Source organism: Spea bombifrons, chromosome 2 (genome assembly GCF_027358695.1).
Source record: "Spea bombifrons isolate aSpeBom1 chromosome 2, aSpeBom1.2.pri, whole genome shotgun sequence".
Lineage (NCBI taxonomy): Eukaryota > Metazoa > Chordata > Amphibia > Anura > Pelobatidae > Spea > Spea bombifrons.
Genome location: NC_071088.1, coordinates 48,625,638 through 48,646,026, shown reverse-complemented (window position 1 = coordinate 48,646,026; position 20,389 = coordinate 48,625,638). Strand labels below are relative to the sequence as shown.

Here is a 20,389-nt window from a genome sequence, read left to right as displayed (position 1 = left end):
CTGGGAAGGGTTATAAGGCCATTTCCAAACAATTTAAAGTCCATCATTCTACAGTGAAAAAGATTATTCAAAAGACAGTTGCTAACCTTCCTAGAAGTGGACATCCCAGCAAATTCACCCCAAGGTCAGAAATTGCAAAAAAAAGCCAAGAGCTACAGCTCAGACTCTACAGGCCTCAGTTAGCACGTTAAATGTTAATGTTCATGAAAGCACAATTAGAAAAAGACAATTAGAAAAAGACTTCTCTCTAAAAAGAACATGGCAGCACAGCTTGGGATTGTAAATTTGCATCTGAACAAACCACAAGGGCAGGGAATACTATAATGCACATGGTACGTAAGCTGTACATACAGCTTTCATTAGAGCTGTTGCTGGGAATCTGGCTCCTGTTTTTTATGTGCTGGTGTCTTTAATTAGAGATGCATTTAAAGAGAGGGCAATTACTACCGCGCACATTGTATGTTCATCAAACTTTAGTAATAACACACTTTTGTGCCCTGCTAACGCCGACATATGTGTAACTGCTGTGCGATTGCTAATGTGTAATTGCACTGTAGGGCAGCAGGATTAGCATTTTTTGTGGAGACCACCGATACTGTTGCTGCCCCATTGATCCGTGAAGAAATGTAATGATGTGTGAAACGGTGGTTGGTGTTTCCACAGCGTGCACATTACCTTTGCTGTGTAATCATGTCACACTGTCAGTGTGAATGAGGGGGGTGCTAGCACTAAAGCTGACAAAATCTGTATGAATATGATGGTATTTGATGTACATTCATGTGTATTTGTGCATGCTTTTTGTGTACTAGATATATAAATAGATAGATAGATAGATGCAAATCCATTATGTATGGAGCATAACATACTGTATATTGTTCAGCAAAAAAATGCTTACATCTAGTCCTTAAACCCCAAATAGTACAGTGTGACCTCATTTCAATCCCTCTAGCATTTTACACTGTTATCCTGCTAGTCTTAGATAAGCAGACATAGAGAAGCCTCTACTTACTTCTCCCAAGAGAAACCTGTAATTCTCTCTACCGCCCACACTGTACATTCTACCCCAGCTGTATGTGTGCCTGTGACCTGTATCTCAGGGGTCCTGATCCTTCTGTCATAATCAGGGAAATTTTGTGCGTGATGAGCTCAGTGCAGGTTTTTTGTGTCTGCTGCAGGTGAAAGGGGCAGTTGGAATCTGTGAAATGAGTAAAAGGGAGCAGTGTGGCTTACTGCAGATAGCAAGTACTGTCTACAACGGGAGGCGAGACTGTAGAGTACCCGCACTTTCCTGGTACTACGTGCTTCCTCATTGCCTCATCTAAAATTCATTTCCCTTATGGCACAGTCTTTGCATCTCATCTGCACGGGGATTCCCTACGACCACAGGACGCGGTTGTGGCAACTGCTGTGAGCGATATCTAGTCGGTACAGGCCACTTGCACAGCCCCTTAATCCTATTACCTAGGTACAGGGAGCAATAAGACAAGATGGGGGTGAAGAAACGAGGGTGTATGAGTACTGGAATCTGGAGGATGGGAGCAAAGGATCTGCCTTCTTAGAGGAAGAGAAGGAGGGGTGGGTGATTCGAGATCACAGAGGGAGCAGTGTTGGTTTGTAGACAACCTCCTTCTCCTGGGGCGGGGTGGGGGTGGGGGGAGAACCTCCACTGCTTCTTAGCAGCATAGGCTGGAACCTTAGATGGCTGTGGACAGTTTATTTAACCATTTTCCATGCCTGTAAGTATAGGTTATATAGCTGAACATTTGAGCAGTGGTTCTTTTGGACAGCAGTACCACATCTCACCATTCAGTTCAGGGCAGCCCATAACACAGAGCTGCAGCCTTCCGAAGACTTCTGGGACAACGACGCTACCTCATAGATCAATCCTCAACTACAGACTTCAGCACCGGGAGCCGTGGACGGCATCACTGGCATCATTTCAATTCATCTTCTCAAGGCAGTTGGTGTCCCCGGGATTTCTACTATGCGACCTCACATTAATCCTAGGCTACACTTGACTCACGGGCAGCCTAAACTATTACTTCAGTAGGATAGTGGGCTGCCAACATAAGTCTAAAATAGAACAACAGAAGACTAATTGTCATAATAAATCAAGGTAAGTTTATATGATGCTACAGAAGAGATGAACTCAAATATGATGTCACCATATAAGATAACCGATAGCCTGGTCGGAATCTACATTCGTCAATGTGACAAATAGGAAGGGTTGCGCTATCCAAATGAACACTTTTAATCATCGAACAGACAGCGTGTATGACAGATACCTATACTACATTGTTATTCCATTATCCATGCCTACTTTACAACCTGCAAACGAATGGAGGGGGGGGGTAGTGCGCTGGCAAGTAAGTGTGTGCGTGTGTGAGGGGGAAAGCAGCAATAAAATTCTCAGGAGCTGCATTTGTTAATGGATAAATGCAGCCAAAGTGGTAAAAAATGCAGGAGTGTTATTTGATGCGAAAAAGGGTTAGTTCTTCAACCACGTACTGTAATCATTTTTTTGCAGTGGAGTAGCTGGTCATAAGTATATATATTTTGTTTGTCTATCTTAGTTATATTAACGCGCAATTTTCATCAATATCATGAGTTATTGGATTACGTGTGTGTGTAATAGAGGCATATAGAAGTAACGTAGAGCTTTGCCTAGCATGCAAATTATATCTGTATCAGTTATGTATTATTCCATTGTTAAAGCATTTTCTTCTGCATTAGTCTTTATGTTTCTTTATTGTGCCACTGGAGTGTCTCACTCCATCCATCTGTGTGTGTGTATATATATATATATATCTAGATATATATATATATATTTATATATATATATATATATATATATATATATCTAGATATATATAGACATATAGGAATTCCATTGATATTTCACTTAAAGCCTCTGCCCTGTATCCTTTTTGCACTCTTATTCTTTTATGGTTTCTCATTTGCATATAATTCCATTGGAACCATTGCTCCCGTTTTATTCCCTTCGTGCTGTATCAATCCGTTCTCGAGCTCTCATTCACTCTCATATTTTTAACCCCCTCCCTCTTCTATGTTTTCCTGTGTGTTAAATATTTTCATCTGTTCCTCTGAATTGCACCCATTTAACATCTTTAGGGCAGACAGCTCCAGTCTGTGGCTGGCAGTGAGAAGTCTTGATTAAAATCAGGCTTTCTCTCTTGCAGTAGAGAATGAAAACAACCAAGAGATATAGATTTACAGGCATTGAGATAGTGTGGTTAATTAAAAATCTATTTTAGAATAGAAGGTTGAATGATAACAATATTTTTAGGATAACTTAAATTAACCATTGAATACTCGAAATTGCTTTAAGTTATATTATTAAGACAAGTGCTCTGGATGAAAATATATTTGTTTCAAGAGATTAATCTGGGCTTTGATTTTAGAAATTCTTTCAGGCAGGTACAAATCCAATTTTCACATGAAACTGACATAATAATTGGTCTTGAGTTAAATATCATATATGGTACACCATTGAATGCAGATTCTACAGGACAGATTCAGGGTTTAGTTCAGTAAATGTAAGGTACCTTGTTCAATCCACTGTGTAATTTTTTTTTTGAAAATATAATACTATTGATTTTATGGTTGAATGTTACAGTAACAAGCTAATGGATTAACCATGTACTGAATATATGGTAGACTAGTACAGGGATAGGGTCAGACAGTTCTGGTATATATATATATATTCTGATCTGCATAAAGTGCATTCTTTGATAACTGTTCTGTATTTCTGTTTCAGGATGAGTGCAGATTAGTGGCATATTATAGTAGGGTTGAAGGATATACCTAACTGCCATGCTAGTTGGCTAGATCCTATGAGAAACTGCAAAAATACATTTAACTATTTTCAGATGGGCCAGGATTTAGACACTGCAGTTGTGGGCCTAAACCCAGCTATACAGGTTAAGCTTTCTAATCTTATATTGAAATATTTTTTTATGTACTGTTAAAATGTATTCCTGTCTGCAAATATTCAGAGACATATATTGCTAAATTATACAATATATTATATAAAAAATATATAAATTGGTTTCAAATAAATGGGGAATTTATTGGACACTCTGGGGTATAGAATCAGATATACATGCAAAGCAACATGGGACAAAAAGGTGACTTTCTCTGCATGTAGTAAGATAAAAATGGAGATTTATAGTAACAACTGTTTAGTTTTTGCTTTGGATTTTTTTTTGTGTGACTGTAATTATGCTCATAGTGGCATATATTATGGATTGCCCGAAGTTATATGTTTTTCTGGTGGCAAAATAGCCCACCACTTTTTGTGGCACACATGTTGCTGCTTATCTTTGTGACATACAAGTGAGACAGTATATAACACACTAGGACAATATGGTATTGACATGTTCCAAGATGTGATGATTGTTTCTCTTGGTGTTCCATACATTTTAGTGAAGTGTAAAAGCAGAACTTTGCATTGCATTCTGGGAGCAACCCTTACTAATCAGTCTCACAGCTGACACAATTAATATATATACAGATTTATATGTTATTGTATACAACATTAGCCCCCCCATCAGATGCTCCTGCTGTCCTGTTGTCAACTATTGCAATATCAGATTTTTCAAAACTATTGGCTTGCTAATGTACATTGATTTAAGATCAGAATCTAAAGCAGTCAGAATCAGAAGAAGCTCAGGTTATGGAAACCTCCTGCCTATAAAACAGACATAGACATTCCCTGATTTATATTTAATTCATTTATACTATTATGGGCAGACTCACCCAGACTGCAAATATGCAGTGTGTGACACATACAGCTTTTAGATTTTAATAGATTCCAATTTTATTCACAGGCATTAAATGATGCACACATGATTCACAACTTGAGTAACTGCCCTAAAGAATTAACACATATTCAATGTCCCATGTCTGAAACTAACTGGCACATAATGTGGAGCCTGATGTGTGTTGCCATGATTTCAATGCTTGAACTTCAAAACACTGTATCTTCAGTTAACAGGATCAATAAAACTGGTGCAGGTACAATATTAGTATACTGTTTTATTAACCTACCTCATAACCTACTATCCACCAACCAGTCATTTATCAGTCCTCTTTTTTTGTTTTGATTTACATATTAATTCATGGGGAGGCCTTGTGCTTGCATGCCGGGATAAATTGTACCATGTAACTGCTTTGATGTTAGAGCGCATATGTGTGTGATTTTTAGGGTTTTTTTAAGTGCCACTGTGGCTGTCATTATATGGGTCTAAATTACTTTAAGAAAAGTATCAAATTAGTGAGTTATCTTTCCTGATTTACAATACAAGGTGCACTAGCTGTTCACATCTACTGGGATCAGATGTATTTTTATTACATATTAGCACTTGCCTTTATTTGCTGCAGATTAGCAAACTGTGCCTTGGACTGTCTGTTGACAGTTTATTGTTGTCCATGATATTAGAATGAACTATTCTTTAGTAGTAATTATTGCTTACCTGTGTAACTCACTGTTAATCTTTCTGAAGTAGCACCTGTAACAGACTTTTGCTTAGATCCTGTTACAGTCAATAATGCAGTGATTTTCATCAAGCAGCTTTGGAACAATAAGATTGGTTGCTGTTGATAAAAACAGTTTCATGGATTTGCATTTGTGTTTCATTAGACTAGCCACAGTTGCCATTGTCTGAGCCAGCGCCAAAGCTGTTGGTAAGTGTATCATGTGGCAGGAGATGTGTTTGGCTAAACACATCTCCTGCATGGAAAATAGCTGGGGGCATGGGCAAAGCGACAAAAAATTAAAGTGACCTCTCAGCTATCAAATGTATTAAAGTGCATATGAGGATTGGAGTGGCCCTTTAATAGATTGCCAAAATAGGGTGTGTGATATAATAATAAACGGGGGCTTTTAGAAGTACTTATTTAGAACTTACTATGGTATTGACCCAACTAGGCCACAATTGGGGCATACTTTGAACAGTATTATAACAGTAATGTATGACACACTAGTTGTGGAAGACAGGCATACTAGACTCAAATAAAGTCTAGTAAAGAATTCCCAGCCTTCTAAATGGTGCTTAAAGCATCTGCACATTAATTTCTCCTCCTGTATACACTTAATGAAACTGAGATTAATATGGTATCAAAGTAAGTTCTTTATTCCATACCATTGTATACATGACCAAAAACCTGTTTCCTAATCAGGAAATCTGCACTTATTTATCTTCAGACATCTTCCCACTTTTTAACAATCTGGGTTCAAACTATTGTGTTCACCTCCTCCAGAAGTCCCTACCCTATCTGTTCAATCTTCTTTTAGTATTTAAGTAGATGTCATATAGAATATAATGGAACTGTATAAAGGAAAGGGAACTGTACAACATGTACTAAACTCTCAGGGGGGTCTTTGTATCTGCTGCTCTTCTGAGATGCTATATACTGCTATACTCTCTCTACATCCTTAAACTATCTCAAAGACTGCCCACTTATTCACCAATGAAACACTTCATTCATTCATAAACTCAAGAGCCTTTCTAATCATTTTCCCTGCCCATGTGATCTAACAGGATTCATCCTCTTGCACTGGTACAGTATAAATCAGTAGAAAGATTCATACTTCAACCAATGCACATCATTTATACCCAGGAACCCAGCACATTTTTCTGGTTGGCATACATAACTGTAAATGGGCTTCATTCTTGGGCAAAAATCCACTATAGCTCAATTAAGCTGTTTACTCTATACGTACCAAAGCAAATTTCTTGACTCAGCAGTTGTTTTTGCAGTTATATGCCTTTTCTAGTTGAACTTTTTCACTCCTTTTTTTCTTGATCAAGATGCAATTTTATATACATTACTGTGAAATACCAGATATTATTGGAATTATTCTATTGACTTCCAAATAACCATTCTAATGAGTTCTGTGTCTAGTATATCTAATCTAATGGGTGGAAAACCTTGAAAAATATTATAATATTATTCTTAAGTAGAAGAGATCTGTCATATTACTGTAGATTTTAGTCTGTTGTATTATTAATTTAATGAAGCTGTGAATACAGAAAAAATGAGGTTGAAATAGTGAGACACAGTTGATATTAGGAGCTATGGGTCTATTGTAACTGACTATAGATTTTACACTACACTACACTTTTGGTTGTATATACCAACAACCGTAGTATCTTAGTGGTTCATATGCAAATGCAATAATATATGGTTTATAGTGTACGTCTAGAAATATACTGGTGCAAAATCATATAATAATAATTAGAAATCCAAAACAGATAAATATTTGGACATATACAGTAAACTCAACATTCACTGATTCAGTTACATATATATTACAGCTATATTTATAGGCACATACATGTAAATTCTCACACCATGTTCCATATATAAAAGCACTAATACCACAAAAACACATAAATATATTTCTTTCTCTAGAAAGATATATGTGTGCAGATTTCTACTTAAAGGATACCTTCTCGCATTGGTTTACTGATTTTTCTCTAAACATACCCCATAAGAGCTGATGATTGCACTGTAATTTCCAGGAAGCAATAGTTTCTTGCTTAACTCTTAACTACTTAACCCTTTAATCAGACAAATGTAATGTCCCCAGATTAAAAAGAATTGAAATTGTCAGATCCAAATTATATATTTACTGCAGCTTCGAATTATAATTTAGATTGTAGTTTATTTTTATTCACATTGATTTTGTTTACTTACAGTTTTTATTGCTAGTGTTCAATATTTCATTAATCTAAACTTTTGCAGTGAAATGGAAATATTTGCATATAACTTGCTCAGCAATATTCAGAAAAAAAGCTTATGTAGGATATATCATTAGTGAGGGAATGTAAGTTCTTATAACTCCTTTTTATTGCTCTACTGACCCCACTGCCAACGTATCTCTCTCTCTCTCTCTCTAGCCATCATTTCTACTACAGTCTTACTGAAACTCTCCTCAACAAAGTATGTTAAGGTATTTAAGCATTTTCCTTTTCAGTAGCCCCCTCTTTTATAACTGTGCAGAACAGTACTTTCGTGGATTACATTGGATGTGCTGTCAAAGCACTTCCATCTTATTTTGCGCCCCGGCTAAAGCAAATGGTAACTTATGCATCTTCCTAATTGTTCAGGACTGTAATCAGTGGCCACAGGGCAGAAACTGGCAGCTGTCCCTTCCCTGTATACACAAGTATTATGTGTAATGAGAGCCAGAGGGAAAGAAAGGAAAATCCAGATACTAAAGAGAGTAGCAGGAGCGGTGTCATTTTCATGTAAGTTATTTTTAGATGTAAAGAAACAAGAAAAAATACATATTTGGCACTCATTTATGATAGGTAAAGAGCCAATTAAAACAGACTAAAAGAACTGTAAATAATATGACAACAATAAATTAGATTGAGAGATCAGAAAAAAACATGGAGGAAAGGTTACACTAAGTGTGTTGATTAAAATGATCTTCAACAAGCAGGATATCGGAAGAGAAATCTATAGTGTTGTCTTTCCATTTGCATTAGGTTCTGCTTTTGTACTTTCTCTTTGACACATTTTTCAAGTCTTACTCAAATGCACACCTCACATTTTCTTTACATGTTTTTCAGATACTATTTTCACTCTACTTCCGGATTAAGCTCTGCTTGACATTTCAGACTGCCCATGATCCATGTCCAACAAGAACAGTGGCCTCATGAAGATAATAGTGTGGATTGGAATTTAAAGGAAGAGGGATTTCATTTGGGAGAGCAGGAACCATGGATGTGCTACTGCTAATGAGGACATCATGTATGCTGGTTATTCTTGGTTCTTGGAGCTGTTTATCCAAACCCAAAGGTTCACCACATATGAACTCTGTGAGAATAGATGGAGACCTCATCTTAGGGGGTCTTTTTCCTGTCCATGGAAGAGGCAGTGATGGCAAAGCATGTGGAGAACTCAAAAAGGAGAAGGGGATCCACCGTTTAGAAGCCATGCTTTATGCTCTTGACCGCATTAATGCAGATCCTGATCTTCTCCTCAACATCACACTAGGAGCTAGGATTTTGGACACTTGTTCCAGGGATACCCATGCTCTAGAGCAGTCCCTAAGCTTTGTCCAACCACTTATAGATAAAGACAGGGCAGAAGTACGTTGCCTGAGTGGTGGGAATCCTATCATTGCTCAACCTGAGAGGGTGGTGGGGGTTATTGGAGCATCATCCAGCTCTGTCTCCATCATGGTAGCTAATATCTTAAGACTTTTTAAGGTGAGTACCTATCAAAAGTACTACACTTTTGTAAGAATCAATAATTAATTTTATGAATTTATATTATAATTATAAGACAGTCAAAGTGGAAATAGGGTGGATATGCATGGCTGAATATATAATGCAAATAAACCATATATATATATATGGGCGTCCTGGGGGGAGCAAGAGTAGGGAGATTTTTTACTTAAATTTCTCCCATTAATCTAAAAAAGATAGGGTCATTTTGAATAACAACATCAGGGATAAATCTATTTCAAGCCCCAGATCTGGCAGAGCATGACCACAAAATTAGAATCTCATGATTCAGCTGAATATCAGAGAGGAGCCACAGCTAGACGTCATGTGTAGTGATGTTGCTGCGCACTGCATTGCTGAGCTTGTGAAGCAGTGTTTGATCCATGTACAAAGCTAGCCCAGAACGGGAATAATAAATATAAATAGACAAATGTGTCTGTGTACTGTACAGGTGAGGCTACAACAGCATTAATCATGATGATCAACAAGATTAGCATTGCCATCACTACATCTGATTCTGATGATACCACGCCCCATTGGACAGCCAGCCTATGTCCAACCTCTTGGGCAGGGCTAATATTTTGAAACATTTTGTGCGGACACCCATGTATGTATGAGTATAATAATCAAAGCTACTAGAGAAGCAGAAGCAGGGGTATGTAGTCTATATGAATTTGATGGCGCTATATAAAACAATAAATAATAATAATTATATAATCATGACTCAGAATTAAGTCCACTAATAAATGTTTTCCATAATTTAAAGGTTACTGTAAAATGTTCAGTATAATATACAGTTGTAATTTTGCAATAACTTACAGTGCATAAAACACACATAATATAGTCTACCAGCATATCACACCATTTGACATATTGTATGATTTCCTGCTTTCCTTTTTTTGCTTTTTATTTTTCACCTCTGTCCTTCGTAGCTGTTTATGTTCTCTATTTCCCATTTGTGTTTTTTGTCATTCCTTTTGCCATTATTAATATTATCCATTTATTATCCTGTATATCTCTCCTGAACACCTCTTTGTCTCCCCCCTTGTTCATTGTCCTTTACTAAACTAAGTTGTGGGAGACCTGATGCACATCAGTTGACATGCTGACGTCAACACTAACTGACAATGGGCCAGCTGATGTCAGCACGCATAATGCTTATAACTGTGCTTTCAGCTGCTGGTACAGGTAAGTATTTTGAGGTTCAGCATTTCATTCCTTTTAAGTAATTCACTTTTTGTTCAAGTGTATTGAAAATGGCAATAGTTTGCACATTTTATGGTATACAGAACAGTATATAGCTTTAATAAAATCACTTACAGTAACACACAAAATATGGAACTGCCTTTTAGGATTCATATATTTTATTTTGAGATACTTTCAAATAGACTTGCGCAATCAGATTTGTATAAATTTTCATTTTAACAACATTTGTCAATTTCATTAATCTGTATGAGATTAAAAATTTGGGGACCCCCAACAAAACATAAGAAAACAAAGCAAACAGCTCCAAATTTTTGTTGCTTTTGTTGCTCTTACACACTCACTCTATCTCACAATCTCTTTCACGCTCTTTATCAATGTCTCCCTACCTTTTCCACAACTTCTTTTGTGTTCCCTGCGTCCTTCTCTTTCTGTCTTCTTTCTTATGTCTTCATCCGCTTCTCCCGGGTATCAGCTCAATTAACCAGGTACCTCTGCAAATGCCTCCATGCAGATCCTCTCTCCGATTGGCTGAACTTTGGAAGGCTGTTCCTGTGGTGTCCGCCATTGCTGTGCCCTTTTGGCAAAAAGGCCAGAATATTGCAGATGAATTCACAGAGAAAAAGAAGCATTTCTGCGCCTCTCTTTCTCTATGAATCCGCCTGCAATATTCTGGCTTCTTGGAATACTTCCGCAAAAGGGCAGAGTCATGGCAGGCACCACAGGGACAGCTTCTCCCCGCTTCTCCAATCAGGAAGAGGGTGTGCGCAGAAGCTCCACCCTGAATCACCTGAATAAAGGAGCTGATACCGAGGATAAGAGGGCATTTTTTGGTCCATTGGCACAAGTCTACTTTCAAATAACAATAATTAGAGATAATTTGAATATATTATTTTAATATAAGTGGATTATATGGTGCAGAGGGAGGTGTATAGTTATTACATTTGTCATTTTTATTTGTTAAACCATTCTATTCTCTGTTGTTTTGGATGGGCAGGAACTCAATGCTAATGGACTAAATAGGATTTTAATGGTTATCTTAGTATTCTCAACACAAAGTGGGGGTTGATCTTTCTCTCATTTTGTCTGTTACTCTTTCCTTTGCTGCTGATGTTTTTAGTATTCATTCACATTCCCATCTTACTCTCTCCATATCACTTGCATTATCTATCCTCAGCTATTTGCCTATCTCTTTTTTTATTGTTCCCTCTATAGTGTCCCCTCTATATTACTCTAAAGTGCTTATAGAATTAGATTTTATTGAGAAGCTCTTAGGAAGCTATAATGCTACGTAAAAAGCCAATATTAAATAATTAATAGAGAGGGAAAAGGCAAGAAGATAACACGAGGGGCTAAAGGAAGACAGAATTGCATGCAAATAACATGTATACATGTATACAGTGAAGCTAAAATGATTAACATTATGTAGTGACATTTGTAAGACACATATAATTAACATTATATTAGAAATATTATGTAACATCAAGTTTATCATGTGCTGAATGATGTTCTGTGTCTTGGTAGAATATTTCTAGCTGGATATAGATGCAAGAATTAAAGGAATATTTTGGTCCATTAACTTGCTCTTCCTGCAATACCAGATAACCTACCGGTAATATGACAAAAGTTTCAACAGAAAATGGTACAAAAAATGTTAATGTCATGGTTAAAAAATCTATAGTCATGGTGCTCTAGTTGTCTGTTGCTTCCTGTAGCTTGCTGACAGGAGAACCTAAGGTTAGTGGCACCAGTGTGCAGTCAGAGCCGGCCTTAGGTGTTCTGGTGCCCTGTGCGGACTACTCCTCTGGCACCCCCCATCCCAAAAAAGGAAAGGAAAAAATCTTGTAACAAAACTCCCCTCACTATCTATCCCCTCTCCCCCTTCATCACTATCTACCACCTCTGCCCCTTCTCACTGCCTTCCCCCCTCTGCCCCTTCTCACTGCCCCCCCTGCCCCTTCTCACTGCCCCCTCTGCCCCTTCTCACTATCTACCCCCTCTCCCTACCTACCTTGTTGCCAGAGCCCTGCGGTGGGAGCACAAGGCGTCCGTCTTCCCGCTCTGCCGCGGTGCGCGCTTCACAGCTGTGCGCTGGAATTTGACATCATATTCCGGCACCTGCATGAAACGCCTGCACCGCGACGGAGTCACGGAGAGTGAGGGGCGCAGAGTGGTTGCTTAAAACCTCACCTTTAACCTAAATTAAAACATCGTTTTTGTTTTGTTTTAACTTTATTTAACATCTTTAATGTTAAATAAAGTAAAAAAAAAACTTTATTTAACATGGAGGATGTTAAATAAAGTTAAAAACAAAACAAAAAAACCCCCACAATGTTTTAATTTAAGTCCCGGGCAGGCGCCCCTGTTGCCATGGCGCCCTGTGCGGCCGCACAGGTCGCACACCCCTAAGGCCGGCTTTGTGTGCAGTGTTTCTCCCCCCCACACACTCAAACACCATACAGTAACACACACTCATTTTTGCACACATACACTCACTTACTATAACACAATGCACGTACACATTCATACATATACACACTCTCATTATCTATGCAGCTCACACACTTTTCCCTGGCCTTCTCCCTCTTACTTTGTATGGAGCCTTGTCTTCACTGCAGCTCACACTATCTGTGAGAACTGCAACATTGCTGTTGCATACTATCACAGTAGTACATAACGCACATTATGTGACTCCCACTGGGCGTGTCGGTTACCGGACACCTGGGTATCAGGCACCCATGAAACCTGCCTTAGTGCACCCCTGAGCTTGCTGCTGTTTGAATTAAATAATTTAGTGGAACAGTGTAGTGTCCCAGGTAGCCTTCCTAACAATTAATGCATATTAAAGTACCTTGTAAGTAAATTCATTTCTATTCATGAACTAAACTACTTACCTTTAGTATAAATTGTTACTCCAGAGGTACAGTGCAACCCCTCCTTTGTGATCTAATGTTACACTTCACTAATTGGCTGCTTGAAGCAGCCAGTCGGAGGCAGGAAAGTGTTCCCATTGAAGTTAGAATACCTTCCCTCCAAACAGAAGGCAGCAATATAACAACACCTAAAACAAGCAGGACAAATTAAAATAGCTTCTTCCAATATTCCAAAAAACAAAAAAGTAATTTCTAACAATCTTAGATTTGTCAAGAGACCAAATGCAAGTATTTATGTATGTTTATTTGTATGTGCTGCGGAATTTGACGGCGCTTTATAAATAAATGCAATGTAATGTATGTGTATATTCACAAGCATACTTGTAAATAATGTAAAAGTGTTGGTTTGCAAATTACAAATGAATTCACATCTAATCATTAATGTCTGATATTTATAATGGAAACCTTTAACTTGAACAGGACATTTCGGTTCATGCTGCATAATTCTTAAAACGGTTAAAATCACGTAGGGAAAAATGCATTATTAAATAAAAAAAAACCTGATGTATTTTAAAAGAAGAAGTAAAAGATACCTAGAGGGCACACATGAAAATCAAATGCATATAAATAAAGAGTGTATACAATAATTTAATAGAAGCTGCTTTTTCTCACAACTTCTTCTGCAAATATATACAAAAAATTAAATAGCAGATCCGCACACCAAAATGCTTATGGGCGTAACTAGCACCAGCTTGTCTGGCACACACATATGTAAAGATACTTACACAGATTTATACATTTTAACACATACATTCATGTTCACATACATACAAACATACATACCCCTCCTTTCCCAGGACATCAGTTGTTTCACACTTAGGGTGACCAAATTTTATTTCTGCCATTCAGGGACACACTATGAAGCGCACACAGGTATATATCTATAGCACATGGGAGCCTAATTACCAGATTTTGAAATAATGGTTTTGAAATGCTACTTGTAATTATTGCCCTACAATTTGCAGCCCCCCCCCATAAAATCTTAAGACAAATAGTAGAATCTATTTAGCAGGTTTGTTATTTAGCTTTTATAGATGAGTAAAAAAATGTTTAAGTAAAAGTAAGAAAAAGTACTTTTATCACCATATTTTATACTTTTTTATAGTAAATTATATGATACAATCAAAATAATGACATCTAAAGAAAGCCCCTCTTTTTCTGAAAAAAAAAACCCAACAAAAAATGCCATGATATAATTTGTGTGAGCTCAGTAAAGAAGAGAGAAGAAAACTACAGCTAAACATGAGCAAATTTTAAAACAGCCATTGTCATGAATGGGACAAAAAATAAAATCAGCCATTGTCACAGTGGGGTTTTTTTTATATGCCATTGTTGCTCCCACAAAAAGAGTGAATAGTGAAATAAAGCTGCAGCTACTTTTTAAACCAGAGTTAATGTAAACATTGCTAGCTCTGTTTGAGCAGGAGGATGTCATTAGAGGAGGAGTTGAGCTTAGGGAGGTCTCTGAAAGTTCCTGGGCTAGGGCCGATAGCAGATTTCATAGAAGCAGAGTATGCTTTGGGAGTGGTCACTGTGCCCATTGCGCATATACACTCACTGGCCACTTTATTAGGTACACCTGTTCAATTGCTTGTTAACAAAAATATCTAATCAGCCAATCACATGGCAGCAACTCAATGCATTTAGGCATGCTGACGTGGTCAAGACAACTTGCTGAAGTTCAAACTGAGTGAACGTGGCATGGTTGTTGGTGCCAGATGGGCTGGTCTAATTTTTTCAGAAACTGCTGATTTACTGGGAGTTTCACACACAACCATCTGTAGGGCTCATAGAGAATGGGCCGAAAAAGAGAAAATATCCAGTGAGCGGGAGTTGTGTGGACGAAAATGCCCTGCTGATGTCAGAGGTCAGAGGAGAATGGGCAGACTGGTTTGAGATGACATAAAGGCAACATTTACTCAAATAAACACTTGTTACAACCAAGGTATGCAATACCATTGCTGATTGCACAACACCTCAAACCTTGAAGCAGATGGGCTACAGCAGCAGAAGACCACACAGGGTGCCACTCCTGTCAGCTAAGAACAGGAAATTGAGGTTACATTTTTACACAGGCTGACCAAAATTGGACAATGGAAGACTGGAAGAACGTTGCCTGGTCTGATGAGTCAGACTTTGGCGTACACAACATGAAAGCATGGATCCATCCTGCCTTGTATCACTGGTTTAGGCTTGTGGTGGTGTAATGGTGTGGGGGACATTTTCTTGAAATGCGACAGCCTACCTGAGTATTATTGCTGACCATGTCCATCCCTTTATGACCACAGTGCACCCATCTTCTGATGGCTACTTCCAGCAGGAAAATGCACCATGTCACATAATCTCAAACTGGTTTCATAAGCATGACAATGAGTTCACTGTACTCCAATGGCCTCCATGTCACTAGATCTCAATCCAATAGAGCACCTTTGGGATGTGGTGGAACAGAAGATTCGCATCATGGATGTGCAGCCGACAAATCTGCAGCAACTGCGTGATGCCATCATGTCCATATGGACTAGGGCTGCAACAACTAATCAATAAAATCGTTGCCAATCATTGTCATCGCGTGACTGCTAGTTCCTTCGTCCCCTGGGGGCGTGGCCAAAGAAGTTGTTCGAGTGGAAGTAGCAGTGCCCCTGCAGTAGTCTGTGAGTGAGAAATGTGCAGTTAAGGTAAGGGGGTAGGGGAGAGTGTATGAGTATCTGTAAATGAATGAGTGTGTGTGGGAGGGGTGGCATGGCATAGGGAGCCTGTAATCACACTCCTATCATGCACAGGTTCTAGCATGTGCTGGCTGCCTGGGCATGATAGGAGCGTGATTGCTGTTAGACATATATTGTTATTGATTTTTTTTGGTGTGTTAACCATTTTTATTAAAAGCAAGTAACACCAAAATTGGACAATTGTTAACAGCAATCACACTCCCAGGCATACTTAGATTCCAGTATGTACTGGCTGACTTTGCATGATAGGAGTGTTATTTCAATAACAATATTACTTATATGATTTCAATAACAATAACAATCATATAAGTAATATTGTTATTGAAATCACACTCCTATCATGCCCAAGTTCTAGCATGTACTGGTTGCCAGGGCATGATAGCAGTGTGATTGCTGTTAACAATCATATATATATATATTAATATTGTTATTGCATTGTTACTTACTCTTAATAAAAGTGTGGTTATTTTTATTTTAATTTTTTTAAGGGGGGGGTCATTTTTGGTTTTGGTTCGGTTTCAGCCAAGTGAATCCTGAATTTTTGGGTTTCGGTCCAGAATTTTCATTTCCGTGCATCCCTAGTTTTTTCCAGAGAAAATGCTCTGAAAAATACAATAACACTATAAGATATATCTTATAATAACACTAAGATCCAGATCCCCCGCAGCGCTGCAGGGGACCCAGATCCTCCTCTCTGGCAGCCGGTGGGGGGTGTCTGTGCGATGCGCACAGGCATCCTCCGCAACTGTCCTACACTTGGGCCGGAGCGGCTATGATGGAGCACCAGCGTGACGTGGCCTTCCGGTGCTCCACCATAGAAGCCCCGTAGAAGTATCGGCTAGCACAGCAGAGGTTGTCTGCGCACATTGCGCAACATTCCCGGGTGCCAGAGAGGAGGTTCCCCTGCAGCGTTTCCTCTCTGTCAGCTGGTGGGCGTCTGTGCGATGAGCGCAGACATCCTCCACTACTGCCGGCACTTCGGCTGGGGCTTCTTTGATGGAGCACTGGCGTCACCTGACCTTCCGGTGCTCGCTCATAGAAGCTCCAGCGAAAGTGCCGGCCAGCAGAGGTTGTCTACGAGCATCTCGCAGACGTTCACTGGCTAACCCTACTTGACACCAAGGAGTCTGGAGCACGGGGAGAAAGTCTGGGGGGCATATTTGGGGGTATAGGGCATATCAGGGGGGCTGTGTGGCATATATGGGTTATAAGGCATATCGGGGGGGGCAGAGGGTCATATCTGGGGCCATAAGGCATATCCGGGGGGCAGAGTGGCATATTGGGGGTTATAAGGTATATCAGGGGGGCACAGTGGCAATTAAGGGGTATAAGGCATATTCGGGGGCAGAGTGGCATATCTGGGTTATAAAGCATATCAGAGGGCACTGGCATATGGGGGAAATAATGCATATCTGGGGACACAAAGGGGCATATCTGGGGGTATAAGGCATATCTGGGGGGCAGAGTGGCATATCAGAGGGCACAGTGGCATATCAGGGGGGCATAAGGCATATAGAGGATATAAGGCATATCTGGGGGTATAAGGCATACAGGAGGTACAAGGCATATCTGGGAGGCAGTGTGGCAAGCCTGGGCTCAAATGTGCATAACTGGGGGGGGCAGAATGGGAAATAAAAACAAGAAATGCAGTTTTCTTTTATTCTGCTGTTTGTTTTTAACATTCTGTTTGTTTATTACATTATTTTACATAAATGAAAAAATTATTTTTTTTTATCCGATTAATCAAACAAATTATCGTCCAACTAATCGCTTATGAAAATAATCGGTTCTAATATGGACCAAAATCCAAGAAAAAAGTTTTGATGTACAATGGTAAGCTCTATGAGATGATGCCAATGGGAACAACAGAGGGTGTCAAAAGTTTATTTTGCTTTAGTACTAAGTCCATTACACTTATAACGTAATGAACAATACAAAACCAGCTGAATTCATGTGTGTATTACTAGGCTGCAGTCATTAAATAGAACAAAATGTTTGTAACATAAAAACACGAAAATAGATTCCCTTTATTTTATGAACAATTGGCGTTTTAATAAGCTAAGAAAGCATCTTATCTCCTAAGAAGCTGATGGATGAATATAAAGTTTTACATAGATTTTTTATTATATTACAATGCTAGAATGTATTGCCGTGGAAAACATAATTGTGTTAGCATTCTATTTTCAGTTCTCATCTGTTCAGTGCTGGTGACATAACTGATTGATGTTGTTTGCTGTTATGAGGTTTGGTGACCAAGCATGAGAAGTTGTGTAAACTTGCACATTTATAGGGTGGTCCCATGTATAGAGTATAACCTTATGGTAGACCCCAAGGAAAAAGAGTATGAACATCTTATGGAATCTGTTGTTATGTGCACAGTTTTACTTTATGGTTTTCATATGATTCATATACTGTACATGCCAGCATCCAGAACAAATTCCTGGGTAGCCTGTAATTGGGGATCAATGCTAAGTGTTAGCGTGTTTTCATGCCTTTTTCCAGAAGCCTATCCACTCCCACCCAAGAACTATTGTGTATCAATCCACTCCCAGTTCACACTTCCTTCGTCTAAATAGTCTAGGTAGGCTATCTGAGGCCTTTCTCAAGGAGAGGTAATGCACTTCAACAGATAAAAGTCCACCATGTAATACATTCACATAATGACAAATACCTTAAAGTTAACATTGAGATTGGTTTTAAAAACATTACTGCTTTTAACATTCGATAACATTAAAATTACTGTTAATATGTTGTACTAAGCTTGACATCGTATAAAGTCTATTGAACGTTAATATTACTGTGGGGGACCTGGATCCTAACCCTGCAGCTTGCCTGCAGTAGGGCTAAATGAAAGGGATAATCGCTCAATCACGTTGGCCGATACAAATTAGGGGGGAGGAGTGCGGCCTATAATCAGGCCAATATGGTATCTGCCTACAAAATCCCTGACTTTTTGCAAGTGTATCTAGAAAAATTTATGCTGTTTTGAAGGAAAATGGTGGTCACATTAAATATTGATTTTATTTAGATTTTACTTCTGTTTACTCACTTTGCATTATGACTTTATCAGTCTCTCACATAATTGTGGAGGAATTGTGGGCCACTCTAATTTACAATGTTGCTTTAGTTCATTGAGATTTGCAGGCATTTGTTTATGCACAGCTCTCTTAAGGTCCCACCCAGGCCCGGACTGGAACAAAAAATAGGCCCGGGCATTTAAGCCTGAGCAGCCCATTTTTATTTATTTATTTATTGTTAAAGCCCACCCTTTATGTACCATCTTTGCATTTACTCACTCATTCACACAAATCATTAACACATTCATTAATGCAGTCTCACAAATCATTCAAGCAATTCATCCACACATGAATTCATTAATTGTCATACGCATTCACACAATTCATCCACACATTTATTCATTCATTCTCATATGCATTCACACTACCCCCTCTCCTCATCTTATCTGCCCCTTCTCACTATGTTCCCCCTTTTCACTATGTACCCCCTTCCACACTTCTCAATATGTACCCCCCTCTCACTATCTATCCCCATTTCTCACTATCTAACCTCTCTGCCCCTTCTCACTGCACCCCCCTCCCTCACCCTACTTACGTTGTTACCGGAGCAAACATCAACTGAGACCGGGCCCGTGGCAGGGCCGGGTTGACTTAGGGGCTGATGGAGCTGCAGCTCCAGGCCCCTACCTTAAAATAGGCCCAGTCAGGACCGGACTGACTGGGCCTATGCAGTCTCTACGGCCGTATTAACGTAGGGCCTCTTAAGCCCGCCGCAACTGCGACCGGGTCCGCCACTCTAAGGGGCCGGGAAGTCCCCACCAGGGCCGGCCTTAAGGGTCTGCGGCCGCACAGGGCTTAAATTAAAACATTGTTTTTTTTTTTAAACTTTATTTAACATCCTCCATGTTAAATAAAGTTAACAAAAACTGTATTTAACATGGAGGATGTTAAATAAAGTAAAAAAAAAAAAACAACAACAACAAAACACCCCCCGTTGTTTTAATTTAAACCCTGTGCGGCCGCACACCCGTAAGGCCGGCCCTGGTGGGGGCTTCCCGGCCCCTTAGAGTGCCGGACCCGGTCGCAGTTGCGGCGGGCTTAAGGGGCAGGTGCCCCTTATGCCCTGCGTTAATGCGGCCGTAGAGGCCGCATAGGCCCAGTCAGTCCGGTCCTGACTTGGCCTATTTTAAGGTAGGGGCCTGGAACTGCAGCTCCATCAGCCCCTAAGTCAACCCGGCCCTGCCGCG

At 39.3% G+C, this 20,389-nt stretch overlaps 1 protein-coding gene across 2 annotated transcripts in view; it reads left to right on the top strand.

Annotated features, from left to right (window-relative positions):
- Positions 1 to 1,699: 1,699 nt before the first annotated feature.
- The window catches only part of GRM4 (glutamate metabotropic receptor 4), a 41,851-nt gene continuing 23,161 nt past the window's right edge, over positions 1,700 to 20,389 (top strand). For both annotated transcript variants that reach the window (XM_053457852.1, XM_053457850.1), the window contains exons 1-2: positions 1,700 to 2,116; positions 8,604 to 9,245. In XM_053457852.1, the coding sequence (XP_053313827.1) occupies positions 8,754 to 9,245 (492 nt within the window). In that variant the 5' untranslated portion in view covers positions 1,700 to 2,116; positions 8,604 to 8,753. The remainder of the gene's footprint in view (positions 2,117 to 8,603; positions 9,246 to 20,389) is intronic.